Source organism: Ochotona curzoniae, unplaced genomic scaffold (assembly GCF_017591425.1).
Source record: "Ochotona curzoniae isolate NIBS_2020 unplaced genomic scaffold, NIBS_Ocur_1.0 scaffold_4506, whole genome shotgun sequence".
Lineage (NCBI taxonomy): Eukaryota > Metazoa > Chordata > Mammalia > Lagomorpha > Ochotonidae > Ochotona > Ochotona curzoniae.
In genome coordinates, this window is record NW_024467119.1 from 45,036,182 (window position 1) to 45,051,283 (window position 15,102).

General features: G+C 45.4%; 1 protein-coding gene across 2 annotated transcripts; it reads left to right on the top strand.

Moving 5' to 3' along the window:
- Positions 1 to 371: 371 nt before the first annotated feature.
- Positions 372 to 3,585, top strand: RPL34 (ribosomal protein L34). 2 transcript variants are annotated; one of them, XM_040966963.1, is made up of 5 exons: positions 372 to 438; positions 1,265 to 1,338; positions 1,431 to 1,530; positions 1,990 to 2,093; positions 3,462 to 3,585. In XM_040966963.1, exons 2-5 carry the CDS (start codon positions 1,274 to 1,276, stop codon positions 3,544 to 3,546), a joined length of 354 nt encoding a protein of 117 aa, XP_040822897.1. In that variant the 5' UTR covers positions 372 to 438; positions 1,265 to 1,273; the 3' UTR covers positions 3,547 to 3,585. The 2 variants fall into 2 exon arrangements, with proteins under 2 accessions (XP_040822897.1, XP_040822896.1); XM_040966962.1 differs by lacking the exon at positions 372 to 438 and having other exon boundaries at positions 1,164 to 1,338.
- Positions 3,586 to 15,102: the final 11,517 nt, after the last annotated feature.

Below are 15,102 nucleotides of genomic sequence, written 5' to 3' on the forward strand. Positions count from 1 at the left end.
CATCTTCCTTCTAGCGATTTAAGCACCTGTCTAAACTAATCAGTAATCAGCATACACTAAATCGAAACTTCTGTTCAGCTTCTGTTTTGAATGACCAAAAAGTTTACATTAGTTATGCGGTGCTTGGTAGGATTTAAATCCGGCTCTAACCTCGGAGCAAGGACTCCATCATCTTCCGCGTTCATTGCCAGCGTGAGTTTTGTTTAGGTCACGTGGACGGTCAAGGCCCACCCCCGCTCTCGGAAGCCACCGTACAACATGGCGGCGCTCTGTAGTCCCAGCCTACGGAGGAAGTTACTTACGTTTCCGTACACCATGGCGACGCTCTCTCCGCCACGCCCGCTGCTGGCTCTGACGCAACTTCCCGGATACGTAATCATTTTTGACCTTTGAACTCGTGGGCTCTCCCTTCCTCCTCTTCCGGGACGGTGCCTAGAGGTATGGTGGCTGTTTCCTCTTGGTTGGCGCTGCTCGTTTTACCATCGGTCGCCATCGAAGGCGGTGCGGGAGGTCGGGCCTCTTAGGGGGAGTGAAGGAGCAGGAGGGAGGCTGCTGGGGACAAGCAGCCACCCGACTGTTAGCTATGCTGTGTGTGGGAGCTCGGCTTGGCCTCCCGGGCGCGGCGTCCGAGGCGCCCGGTGTAAGGCCGGGTCCGCCAGGCGCGACCGCTTCTCGGGTCAGCCGCTCCCGAGCCGAGTGTGATGTCGGGTAGGACTGCGGACTGTGGCTCGAACCACGCGCCGTCCCGCCATGGGAGGGAGCCGGGAGGAGCCCGGGCAGAGCCGACCCCACAGTGCGGCGGCCCTGGGAGGGACCGTGGGGATGCGCCCTGAGCTCCTTCCGTGCGGCGTTTCCAGTGAGCCTCGCGCGCACCGGGACTGCTGTCCCCCGGGCCTTCCCTCCTCGCCCCAGTGTGCATGGAGGGACCGTGGGGATGCGCCCTGCACGCCCTGAGCTCCTTCCGTGCGGCGTTTCCAGTGAGCCTCGCGCGCACTGGGGTTGCTGTCCCCCAGGCCTTCCCTCCTCGCCCCAGTGTGCATGGAGGGACCGTGGGGATGCGCCCTGCACGCCCTAAACTCTTAACGTGCGGCATTTCCAGTGAGCCTCGCGCGCACTGGGGCTGCTGTCCCCCGGGCCTTCCCTGCTCGCCCCAGTGTGCACGCAGGCCCTGGGAGGAGGAAGGGCGAGGATCATCAATATGTGTGTGCGCTGTCGTGCTCCTGGGTTCCCCCAAAGAAAACCTACCTTGGCTTTTTTCTTTCAGACACTCAAGATGGTGCAGCGCCTGACCTACCGCCGTAGGCTTTCCTACAACACAGCCTCCAACAAAACCAGACTGTAAGTGTTTGTACCGCAGAAAACCCACCTTGTCCCTTACACACTTATCCTGCAAACACACTGAGGCGTTTAATTGTGCTCGCACCTCGCAGGTCCCGAACTCCCGGGAACAGAATTGTCTACCTGTACACCAAGAAAGTCGGGAAGGCGCCGAAATCTGCATGTGGCGTGTGCCCTGGCCGGCTGCGAGGGGTAAGTGCACTGCTGGCTGTGCAACCGGCTGGACCCGAGAGCTAACCCCTTGAAGGGATCGACACTTCATAAATATCACAAAGAGCCAAATTGCCAGAAGATAAAACGTTGTAAGATTGGTTTATTTTTTTGGCAAGCAGATTAACAGACAAGGAGAGATAGAAAAACCTACTATCTGCTGATTCACTCCCCAAGTGGCCGCAGTGGCCAGAGCTGAGCTGATATTGGCCCAGGAGCCTCTTCCTGGTCTCCCACGTGGATGCAGGGTCCCAAGGCTTTGGGCCATCCTCGACTTCTCTCCCAGGCCACAAGTAGCAAGCTGGATGGGAAGTGGAGCAGCTGAAAGCTAAATTGCCTGTCAGAGAAATACCTATATAATCTAAATTAACATTTGCATTTTCACCCTACCAAATTTCTATGAAAGCATCCAAAAATAATCTCAGTGTTTTCCCAACACAGGTTCGGGCTGTGAGGCCTAAAGTTCTGATGAGGTTGTCCAAGACGAAGAAACATGTCAGCAGGGCCTATGGTGGCTCCATGTGTGCTAAATGTGTCCGTGACAGGTGAGTGACATATATCAAAAACCTGGGGTACAGAACAGTGTGTGATATGCAGGTTAGTGGTGTCTCAAGTTGGGGTGGGGGAGGCTATGTTATGATGCGTTTAGCAGTTGAGGGACATGATTCTGTAGGCTTGTGGTTTGGTCATTTAGTGGATGGAGGGTGGGAGGAAGGGTCTTCCTGGATGGAAATCAGCTTTTCAGCTTAATACTTTTAAAATTGGGGACTGGTAGATTTGGGAATAGAGGCAAATTGAGGGCTGGTAGGCCTTGCCAAGTGCAGAAATTGTCCTGCCTCTTGCTTTTTTAAAGTGCTCTGTCTACAGTCCTGGGCTCAATGTTGAGCCTACATGCTCGGTTTATCCATTTAGGAGCTACTTGGTAAGGGGATAGTAAGGCATTACATTAATACAAACAGAAGAGAAATTGAACTTTAGTGATTTACACTTCATTATGACTAAAACCTAACTGGGAAAAAGTAACTTTCAAGGAGCTGGAAGTGTGAAAATAGCAATTGAGTGGAACCTGAATGGTGATAACCCTTTTTGGGCGCCATGTGTAATCATATGGAAACACTCATTAAGAATGCAAATTCCGAGGCCCTAGCCGCTGGACACTGGAAAATTGGTAAACCAGTCAGCTAAGCCTTGCTGGTTGTGAGGGTGAGCAAGTGTGCGTGCCCTCTGCGCTGGAGACATTGAGGAATTCCCCACCCCAAGATTGATGTCAGTTTTGTTTCCAGTGCTGTTACAGTGCAGCGGACTTGAGGCTGGGTTACTAGGTCACGGGATGGGACAGATGTAAGTGGGCGCCAGGATTGGCTCAGAGGTGATTGATGTAGTCAACGCTGATTAATGTGCTGCTTTTTCCTGAGCAAATCCTATGCGCTATTGATGATAATCATAATGAGATCCACGCTGAATGGAAAATCAAAAGTTCAGGAAATCTTTCTGTATTTAATCTGGATGAAATCCCTATGAAATAAGATTTGACATCAATTCCAGTCCCTTACACAAGGTGATTTGCACAGGTTGACTCTGGCTTACTTGCAACTGGGTAGGTCCTTCTCTGTCTTTATTGGTTGGTTAGGCAATGCAGTTTCAACACCCTAAGAAAGTTTGGAGTTCCAGCAATGCTAGCATGTGCCAGGTGCTCTTAGTGAATACATCATGTTATCCTAAGTGCAGTGGGGATGACTTTATAGTTGATGTAACTCAGAAAAGGTCTGGTAGACTGAAGTTTCGTTCTGTATCTCGATTCCTTTGCTAGAATGCTTGATTGCCTTGCTCATTGTTATGTGGTACCTCTTCTGCCTGCCCTGTGTTAGCTCAAGGGTGTTCCTTTCTCAAAACCTTCATCTCTTCCTTTCTAGGATCAAGCGGGCTTTCCTTATTGAGGAGCAGAAAATCGTCGTGAAAGTGTTGAAGGCACAAGCACAGAGTCAGAAAGCTAAATAAAAGCATGACACTTTTTAAGTAATTAAAAGTTCAAAAGATTGTTCTGTGTTGTTTCTGTTGTGATTTGCCAGTTTACAGGCTTCATCTGGTGTTTGGGCACTCTTCATGTTCACCTGTTTGTATAGGATACAAAGAAGTAGCAGCTAGAATTTTTCATACCAGGCTTTGAGGGTAGTGGAGTTATTTAAGAACAGCTCTAATGTCTTAAACACAATGGCTGTATAAAGGATAGATGAATGCATGATCCAAATCATTTGGACTAGACTCCAAACCATTTTTTAAAAATTGTTTATTTTTATTGAAAAGTCAGAGAGGAGGAGAGATAGAAAAGATCTCCTGTCCGTTGATTCACTCCCCAAGTAGCCACATTGACTGGAGCTAAGCTGATCAGGAGCCTCTTCCAGGTCTCCCACACGCTTGCCGGGTCCCAAGGCATTGGGTCGACCTCTGACTATTTTCCCAGGCCACAAGCAGGAAGCTGGGTGGGAGCAGGGCCTCCAGGGTTAGACTGTTCAAAGTGAGGATTTTAGCTGCTACGTATTCTATTTCATTTCAAAATTGGTCTGTGCTTAAAACTACTCATTGAATAAATGATTCATATGTATACATTAAGCACATGATTCGAGTCTGCTGTGGTTTGGACTTGAAGGTATTTTCCAGGAGCAGTTTAAGGATCCATGACAAGCTTATTTCTAGTCTTGATGAGCTCCCTCAGATGTGGACAACAAATTGAGGAAGCAGTAATGGGATTTTGATAGTTTTCTGAATTTAGGCCTCAGAGGAAAATACTTGTGGCTCCAGCATCAGTGTAATGCCGGTCAGGACTCCAGCTGGCCTCCTGCGTGGGTGATAAGGGTAGCTTCTTTCCCAGGTTCTTGGGAAGAACAGCCAAGTGCAGTGTTGGTGACACTGATACACACTTTGCTAGAGAGAGGGGGACTTGGAGCCAGTAAGTATATAGCTGTGCATGGTGTCCATGGCGATAGCTAAGAGCCTTAAGTTTACCAAACAGCTTTTCGTTGTTGAAAAATAACACTTCCACTTGAGGAATGAAAACAGCCATTTGTACTTGAAGCTAATGTGCTGATTTTATACTTTTGTTATTGTAAGGACTTACTTGTAAAGGAGTTGCAGAATAATCTTCCATCTGTGTTCACTCCCCTGGGGCTACAATAACCAGGACTAGGCCAGCTTGAAACCAAGAGGCAGGAACTTTTTCTCTGGGGTGCTGGTGTAACATATTTAGGTTTACTCAATGCCAGTCCCAATGTATAGATTTTAAATCCATACCTGAAATAATGTCACAATGACACCTCGGGTTTCCCCGTGCCTTCCAATACCAAGAATTATGTGCAATTGGTCACAAGATATGACAGAATTTCTAGTGTTAACAATACTTTTTGTCTAGGCAAATAAATTGTACCAAGCTATTTTGTGATCCTATACTGTTTTACTGAATTTGGTATGAGAAATTAATTTTAGGACCAAGCAAGATAGCCCCAAGTCTCACGATCGCAGTGAGTGCCAAGTTCCTGGTTCCTGGCTTTGCATCTGTTGACTTCTGGCCTTTGCAATTTCTGTTTGTCCTTTCCATAGATCTAATCTGCCTTTCCAATAAAAATAAGCACATTTTATAAGAAAAACTAATGCTTTCAACAATGTGCCTTGAAATTTTAGTTTGGTTGCTCCATAGGTAATTTTTAGTGGAGTTTTTGGGAGAAATCCCATCTGGTTGTTGACTCCCTAAATTCCCACAGCAGTTGGTCTCCATGTGGGGTGCAGGAACCCAGTTACTGGGGACATCACTGCCACCTCCCAGGGTGGGAATTGGTAAGAGATGAGGAATGGAAACTGCACTACTGAACCAGCACCCTGTTCTCTGTAGCCTATGCTTTTCAAGAACAAGCGGAGGGCTGTCCAGACTCCTCTACCCACTTCCCCAAGTTCTGCAAGACGGCACACAGCTTCCAACTTGCACCGATGACCAAGTTTCAGCAAAAAATGAGCAAACTTAAGTCAAAATCTGAAGCAGTTTTCATTCGGTAGTTCAGTTATTTAACCTTATCTAAATTTAACATTTTTACTTAAAGTATGAAAAAATAGAATTTAAAAGATTTTACTAAATCATGGTTAATAATTTGTTTTCCTCTCATTTTCAAGGCATAGGAAATATTTAAGTCAATAATGGATACATTTGTATACGTTTTGAAGATTTATTTATTTTTATTATAAAGTCAGATATACAAAGAGAAGATATGTCCTATGATTTGCTCCCCAAGTGAGTGCAATGGCCGGTGCTGGGCTAATCGATCCGAAGCCAGGAGCCAGGAACTTCCTCCAGGTCTCCCACACGGTGCAGGGTCCCAAGGCTTTGGGTAGTCCTTTCCCAGGTCACAAGCAGGGAGCTGGATGGGAAGTGGAGCTGCTGGGATTAGAACCGGCGCCTATATGGGATCCTGGAGCATTCAAGGAAAGGATTTCAGCCACTAGGCCACACTGCCGGGCCCTATATAAGTCCTAACATATGTGTAGGATTATATTTCTTTTGAAAAATTTCAGTGGCTGCATGCACCATTAAATCCATGTGCCATAATTTACATATTCCTTCTGAACATTTGAGCTATTTGCAACTTCAGTATTTTAATATTGGCAATCATTTTTATTTGTGATTATTTTTTCCAGTTCATGAACTTGAAAAACAGTACTTAAGTTGATGTGATCATAAAACCAGCTTTGCCCAAGTGACCAAAATGGCCTCTTCTGGGTTTTGATTTTATTAAGAAAAGTCTTAAAAAAAGAAAAGACAAACAGCTTTTATTGAATCCAGCAATGTGTGACAAAGTGTTCTTGACAGGCTCTTGAAAAGACATGTGAATGTAGTCAGTGTTTTATTTTTTTAAGTCTAGTGCTTCCCTTGGATTGAATTGGTTATAAGTTCCCTTACAGAGGTGGTCTTTTTCACATAAAAAGCAGAAAACCTCCATATGCTTCAATAAGTAAATCAAGTTTGTTTTCAGCAGCTTAGGTATAGGTTTTTTACCCTGCAGATAAGGAGCTTAGGCTCCTATAATTTTGCTGGTGAGGGCTATATTATCCATCTAATTAAAACAACTAAAATTCAATTCTTACAGAATATGACTGAAGGAGTTTTGAATGTTATGATTTTTCTCTGGTGGATTACTTCTGTTTGGTAATAACTCTGTATTGACTGCTACCTGCAATAGAAGGCTGTGCTGGAGCTGCCTTCTGGCCCGCAGGGACTGGCCTGTGCCTCTCCAGCTCTGCATTTAGGCTGAGACCGTGAGATTGTGATGGTGGAAATACTCCCACCAGCAGAACTGGAAAATCTGCAAACTAATTCTCCTTTACAGGAGCAGAATGGTCAGGATTACTGGCATGTTTATGTTTATGGGCATCACTCAGGTTATTTTATCACAATTTTCATAAGAAGCTGTTGGTACCAGGAACTCTGGTACACACACTACAGGCTGCTAAACATTCGTGGAAAGGACATTAAAAAGATGATGGGAGGGGCCAGCACAGTCGTAGAGTAGGCTAATCTTCACCCTGTAGCACTGGCATCCCACTTGGGTGCAGGTGTGTTGTGCTGTTCCACTTCCCATCCAGCTCTGTACTGCTCATGGCCTGGGAAAGCAGCAGAGGACTTTGATCCTTGGACCAATGCACCCATGTAGGAGACCTGGAAAAAGCTCCTGGCTCCCAGCTTTGGAACAGTCTGGCTCTAGCCATCGTGACCGCTGGGGAGTGAACCAGCAGATAGAAGACTTCCTTGTCTCCTCTGAAACTGAATTTCAACTAATATAAGTTTTTTCTAAAGATTGATTTATTTGTATTAGAAAGGTAGATTTACAGAGAGAAGGAGAGAGAAAAATCTATCTACTGGTTCACTCCCCAAGTGGTTGCAACCAGAGCTGAGCCCATATGAAGCCAGAAATCTTCTGGGTTACCCACACAGGTACAGGGTGTCAAGGACCTGAGCTGTCCTCCACTACTTTCCCAGACCACAAGCACAGGCAGGGAGCTAGTTGGACATGGAACAGCCAGGATGTGAACTGATGCCCATATGGGATCCTGGTACTTGGAGGTGGAGGATTAGTCTGTGGAGCCACTTCTCTTGGGTCTCCCACATGGGTGCAGGGACACAGGGACTTAAGCCATCCTCAGCTGCTTTCACAGGTCATGAACAGCTGGCTGGGGTTTGAAGCAGTGTCCATATGGGATGCAGGTGCTGCAGGCAACGAATTAGGTTGCTGCAATATTGCACTGCCCCCAAAAAGTTTCTTTACTGAAAACTAGTGACAAGAAATACTATTTTCTGAGCCAGCAGTAGAAAAGTTAACATCTTCCTGAGTCTCATTACTGGTTAGTTGGTTTGTGCTGTTGGAACATGACAGCAAACTGGAGAGATCCAATAAGCAACATGCACTTCTCAGTGCTGGAAATAGAGGTCTAGGATCAAGGCAGCAGATACGACTCTGCATCTGATGAAGCGTGCTTTCTGACTTGCAGGCAGCTTTGCCGTGTCCTCATGCAGTGGAGGGAGTTCTTTCCTAGCACTCATAAGGGTCATGATCTCATCCTGAGAACCACATTCATGACCTTGTCCTTCCAAGAATGCTTTTGGTTAAGACCAGCCATCCCATCAGGGTTAGGATTTTCATGTAAAACTTTTGAGGGGAAAAAAAAAAAATCCAACCCATTAGCCCTTTCAAATTAGAGGACAAAATCCACAGCAATTCTTGCATCAAAAGATGCTTTCAGGGGTCAGCACTGTGGCACAGCAAGTTAAGCCTCTGTGGCACTGACATCCTATAGGGATGCCTATTCACATCCCAGCTGCTTCATTTCCAATCTAGCTCAGTGGGAAGCTAATGGCCTGGGGATGGCCTCCGTCCTTTGGCTCCTGCAGCCTCGAGGAAGACTGAGAAGAAGCTCCTGGCTCCTGAATTTGGAACAGCCTTGCTGTGGTCATTGTAGCCATTTGGGGAGTGAACCAGCAGGTAGAAGCTCTCTCTTCTTTGTCTCTCCTCTCTCTGTAACCCTGCCTTTGAAATAAAAATAAGTAAATCTTTTTGTAAGGTGCTTTCTGGTTTCCAAGATGATAGCTACTCAGTAATTTTCAGCAGCCTGCTTAGATGTTTCTGGTTGGCTTGAAGGAATTAAGTATTTGGGCCATACATTCTTTTGTAATTTAGCTTTCATTCATTCACCCAACAAAGATTTATTAGAAACTTCTATGTGCCTTCTACATGCTAACTGGATATTAATGCATTGTCAGCAAAGCCACTAAACTTTCCCTGTTGCCTCATTTCACACAGGAGGGAGACGATGGTCTAGAACCTCACACTACTTGTCAGATGCACACACTGGAATAAGGGTCAACAGATGCAAAGCGTTGGGGGACCATGTGAGAAAGGAACTTCATGGGCAGCCAAGGTGTATTTTTCTATGGAGGTGGTGTTTAAGGTCAGAGCAAGGATAAGCAGATATTAGCAGGGTGACAAGTATATAAAACATTCCTAACATAGGGACCAATATGTGCCATTGCCTTCAATCAAAAAACAGCTCGTTTCACCAACCCAGTTCACTCTTAATATTTAGAACCCAATAAATCTGAAATGTGTGAACAAATCGTTGGTCTCTAGGAACTTGGAGCCTGTCAGCACAGGGATTTTAGCACACTTACATGGCCCTGGGGTCAGGGGATCTATGCAACTTCTTGTACCTGAGGGAGACAACTGGAAAAAAAAAAAAAAAAAAACAAAACTCTCCAAAACTGATTTAGTTAAAGGAACTCCCCTGTGTTAGGAGATATTTAAATTATGCAATCCCCTTGATAACTTTGGCACCAGCCTTCCATAAAGGAAGAAAAGGATCAAACTTATTGACTCAATTCCCCTGACCTTCATCCAGCTTCTAGATGCCATGGCCTGTGCAAATAGCCTGAGGGTCCTCTTAACTCCCCTTTCTCTGGGGCTTGGCATAAGCTTACAGCTTGACTTGCCTAGAGAACAAATGGGCTTGAAGAAAACTCGAATGCTTACTGCATTTTAATGTAGCTTGTGTGAGGAATCTGCAGCCCTATGGTCTCTGTCAGAGCTATTCAGTTCTGAACTGCGTGGACTGAGGGTAGCCGTAGACAGTTCACAAATGACTGAGCATGCTCCTGCTCCAGGGGAGCTTTATGTATTTATTATTTATTTATTACAGCAGACCCTGATGCCAAGCAGGTCAGACTTGACCTGCAGGTCAGAGTTTGTGGACTTGGCTCTAGGTGACCTTGCTTCTAATGACAGCTGCCATGAGACTGCAACTGCATGAGAATCCTGAGCAAGACAAGCAGCAAACTGCCTTAGATCTAATTATCCCTGTGGATGATGGGAAAAAATAAAATGATTGCTTTTCTTTTATCTCACTAAACATCCACATGATTTGTTGCATGGCAATATACCATGAAAACAGTGGCAAATAAAGCACAATGCTTTTAAATATTTCTTTCTGCTCACATACTCCTTAGAGGACGTGCATTTTTTAGACCTAAAACTTTTCTTTAGAAGTTTAAATCTTTGCAAGGCATATCATTTCCAGTAGGACAAACATTCTAGTTTTTTTTTTTAAAGTAGTTCAATTTTATTAAATTGAATAAAAGCAGGAATTTTTCTAAAGGTCACCTCTTCCCAGTAATTTCACATTCTTTTTTCTTGACATAGGCTGTCGGTGTCAATTCCTCTAATATTGTTGTATGTTGAAAACCCTTCCTGATGAATAATTCCCAAGGTTCTGCAAGAGAAAATAGTCAAAGACAGGGCCCAGTACAATGGCTCGGTGGCTAAATCCTCACCTTGCATATACAAGCATCCCATATGGGCACCAGTTCATGTCCTGGCTGCTCTGTTTCCCATTCAGCTCCCTGCATGTGGCCTGGGAAAGCAGTGAAGGATGCCCAAAGCTTTGGGACCCTGTATCATTTTTGGGAGACCTGGAAGAAGCTATTGGCTTCTGGCCTCAAATCAGTTCAGCTCCAGCTGTTGCAGCCACTTGGGGAGTGAACCTGCAGATGAAAAGGTCTTTATCTTTCCTTCTCTCTGTAAACATGCCTTTCTAATAAAAATAAATACATTTTTTTAAAAAGTCGGAGACTAATGAGTCAAGAGAGAGTCCTGGAGGCCTGCCACTGGTTTGTCCCAGACTGTGCCACCCATGTGCTCACTCTGAAGCTGGACCCGCTTTGAGAGGATGTGAAGGCAGCCAACTTGTGTACTCATTGCTGCATGAAGCCTTTCAACAGCGAGCACATGAGGGGGCTAGGCAGGCAACAGGCTAGACTTGCATTGCTATCTTTGGATAGAGAAATCTGAAGAGCCCTCTTAGAATGCTAACATCAGGGACCTGACATGATGGCTCAATTGACTAATATCACCCCTTCAAGCATCAGGATCCCCTGTGGACACCAGATCGTGTCTGCTCCACTTTCCATTCAGCTCCTTGCTTAGGGCCTGGGAAAGCAGAGGAAGTTGGCTCAAAGCCCTGCAGCCACATGGAAGACCTAGAAGAGGATCCCGGCTCCTGGCTTGGGATTGGCTCAGCCCTATTCATTATAGCCACTTGGTAAGTGAACCAGCAGATGGCAGATCTTTCTGTCTCTCCTTCTCTCTATAAATCTGCCTTTTCAACAACAACAACAACAACAATTCTAACATCAAACCCAGCTATTGAGATAAGTTTTCAGAGGTATGTCTGTCCAAATGGATGGACAGAACACATCACCTTGGATCATTTGTCAGCTTTAGTTACACCTTTGAAGGGACTCTGACGCAGGTAGTTTGGCTTATATTGGTATTCTGGCCCTAAGTTCTGAGATACATGAAGGGCATGAATGGCTGATGTGGATGTGAAGTTATCAGGTGCTTGCTTGAAAAGGACTGTGTTCATCCCCTATTGTAGATGGTCCATCTTACTGTCCTTCAGTTTTATGTCTCAGATAGGTTTAGCAACTCTTTTCATTTATGCTGTGGGAGAAGAGCGATTGCCAAAGGAGGATGACAAGAGTTGACATGCCTGTTCTCTGAGGCATCAATTCTGCAAAGGGCACAGGTGCAGGCTGATAATGTAGAAACTCCTTTCCTTCCAACTCGCAATGCCCCAGGACCCTCCGGGAGCGTTGTTTAGGTAACTGGACATTAACAACTAGCAGCTACTCCAACCTGAAGGTCCCTGCTAGAGTGAAAGGACTGTTATCTTAGAAACTCAAAGGCCTGGGCTGTGGCACTGCTCCTGCCACTTGGTAAGTCATGTTCTTGTTTTAGGAGATTAGACTAGCAATCTCGAAGATCTGCTCTTCATGGATTCATTAATTCATCTTATTTGTCCTGCCTAGTATGCTCCAGAGACTGGACTGGCCTCTCCGGGGGAATACCGAACTCTAGTGATGTCCAGGAGCTCGCAGTCCAGCAGTTTAGTTCAAGCCAGGCAGCGCCTATGACACATTCAGGAAGTTTGTTGGTGCGTGGGTGCTAGTCAGTCTGTAATGTGCAGATCAGTTCTGCCTAGCAACTTATCCTGAGTCCCACACGGCTTTCTGATACCCAATCAGTTTCTCATGTATGTAGAAAATTTCCTTATTACTATCCAAGCTTTGATAAACTCAATGCAAACACAAATAGTATTTTTTCCATGGTTTTAATAAATACTGAAATTTCCAGGAATTCAACCACTATGTAAAACCAGGAAAGATTTTATATATACATACTTTTTTCTCCAGATAATTATCTTGAGAAATCCAATGTTTTGGTAAAAAAAAAAAAAAAAAAGGCAATTGACAAAACTTTGATCTTCTGCATGGTAATCTAAGATTCTCAATTTTTAGGAAAAATGTAAATGTATGGGTGAATTTGAATTTGCTGATTTACATTTTTCTTCAATCTTTGATGCAGGATATTATTCACACAAAATCTGATTAACAATACATTAATTTGTGGCATAATATATAAATCTATCGTATTCTGCCAAGAGCATCGCAGTCTCTCAGCGCTCGGCTCTCTGAACAAGTCTGAGAACCGCTGCAGTGGGTAATTGGACGACATCAAAGTGTTGTAAGCCCATTTTTATCCTTTAGAAAATTCCCTTTGATGGCTTGAAGAATTCACATGAATTCATTCAACAAACATTAGTGTGCACATGTGTATACCATGCAGTATGTGGGTGCTGATCCGTAGCCGGCTGTCTCCCTTTCCTTACCAACAGGATGCAGCATGGTGGTGCAAGCACCTGCATTGCTTCGACGTCATGTAGCCTGGAGAAGTTACTAAACCTCTGAGTTTGTGTTTGTGAGCAGGAACCTTCAAAATGGAATGACAAAGAGGTTATTTTGTTAGGCTGTTACAAGAACTAGTAGGTAACTAGCAAATGTTAGTTCCAGTTTGCTTTTTACCTCTCCTCAAAGCTTAATCTCAGAATATATTGTGTAACTATGAGCCAGTGTATCCCTTTAAGGGGCATCTATGTTTTGGCTTTTAATGGTTCATCATTTTATATTAAAACATTTTTTCTGAAAGGCAGATTTATAGAGAGAAGGAGAGAGACAGAGAAAGATCTCCCGCCTGCTGGTTCACCCTCTGAAGGACTGCAACAGCTAGAGCTGAGCTGGGCCAGGAACCTCTTCCAAGTCCCAGGATGGGTGCAGGGGCCCAAGTACTTGAGCCATCCTCTGCTACTTTCCAGGCTATAAGCAGAGCACTGGATCGGAAGTGGAGCAGCTGGGACATGAACTTTGCCTAAATGGGATGCTGGTGCTGACAGGTGGAGGATTAGTCTGTTGAGTCACTGTGCCAGTCCTTCCACTTTTTTTTTAAGATTTATTTATTTTTGTTGAAAAGGCGGATTATACAGAGAGAAGGAGAGACAGAGAGGAAGATCTTCCATCTGATGGTTCATTCCCCAAGTGACTGCAATGGCCAGTGCTGCGCCAATACCAAGCCAGGAGCCCAGATCCTCTTCCAGGTCTCCCATGCGGGTACAGGGTCCCAAAGCTTTGGGCCGACCTCGATTGCTTTCCCAGGCCACAAGCAGGGAGCTGGATGCGAAGTGGGGCTGCCGGGGTTAGAACCAGCGACCATATGGGATCCCGGCGCGTGCAAGGTGAGATCTTTAACCACTATGCTATTGCGCCGGGCCTGGTTTTTAAGTTCATGATGGCATCTTGGGCATTTCACACTCCTGTATCTGCCATGAGTGCCAGCATGTGCGTCCCTGCTCCACTTTCCATTCTGGCTTCCTGCTACTGTGCAGCCGGGAAAGTGGCAGACAACAACTCATAAACTTGTTGCCACTTGTGTCCCATAGTACACCTGGTTCCTGGCCCCTGGCTCCTGGCCTGGCCCAGTCCTAGCTGTTGAGGCATTTGGAGAAAGAAATCAATCAGTGGAAGGAGGATCCCTCTGTCTTTGTGTATCTCCTTCTCTCTTTCTGCCCTTCAAATAAAGTGAAGCTAAACAAAAGCATAATAAAAAATTCCTGAAGGTGAATTGAAAGATTATCTTCTGTGGAAGGAATTTCCAGTAGGTGGAGCTGGTAATTGATCTCTTTGGCCCCACAGACCACCCTGTTCTAGGTAAACACAACATCAACAGGCAATGAAAAGGCCAACAGCAACACACTCGGACTGCCAAGTCTCCACCAATGGACAGCAGGGTCCCCAGCAGGGCTTGTCATCTGAAATTTCCTTTCCTGCTTCAAATATCGGTGCTCATGCTACAGTCAATGGCTCTCACACTTTAATCCACTTAGGAATCTGCCACCCAGTTGTTAGAGACCTGAGCTCTGAGCTCCCTCTAAGCTCTACCCCGTTGAGTCTCTGAGATTTAGCCTGGAAATCTGAATTTTCTAGGACTCACTTTTCAAGATGCCCAGGTTGATCCTCATTGGGTTTCATTTGGACTTTGTCAACCATGTGGTTGAACATGTGGATTGCTGGGGATTAGACAAATGAGGACTTCAATCATAGATCAGCCATTGACCACTTAGGTGACACTGAGCAAGCCTTCACCCCTAAAAGTGACGTTAATAGGCATGAACTTGGAGGCTCTGATGGGCAGGGAATCGCCTGTGTGGTGGGCAGCACAGCGGGCCTGGCACGGGGTGCCCGGCAGTGTAGCTCTCCTGGATGTCAGACGAGAAATGCCTTCTTTTCATCCTCATGACCGGCAAAGTGCATCGGGTTGATGAGGGCAGAGTCTTCTCATTTGGAGTGATTAAAGAGAAGTGATAATGTTGGCAATAAACCAGAATGTCACCTGATATCCTCCTAGATCATGTTTTACCCACAGTTGCTTCTTTTCATTCCCCCTCTTTGTAAGGAAACACACGGGCCGAAGTGCCAAGCTGTATTTGATTAGTTCTGGGCAGAAGCATGTTAGGGCATCTGAAAACCACAACTGGAGACATCTATTCTGCTGGGCCTAATGCTCTGGATATTTCCTTTCAACTGAACTTGGGGGAAAGGACTTTGATATAATGTCCATATGGAAATATTTTACA

Coding starts and splice junctions, on each gene's coding strand:
- RPL34 (XM_040966962.1), top strand. CDS start 1,199: ATGTGTGTGCGCTGTCGTGCTCCTGGGTTCCCCCAAAGAAAACCTACC. Junction 1,339..1,430: donor GCCTCCAACAAAACCAGACT/GTAAGTGTTTGT, acceptor CGCACCTCGCAG/GTCCCGAACTCCCGGGAACA. Junction 1,531..1,989: donor GCCCTGGCCGGCTGCGAGGG/GTAAGTGCACTG, acceptor TTCCCAACACAG/GTTCGGGCTGTGAGGCCTAA.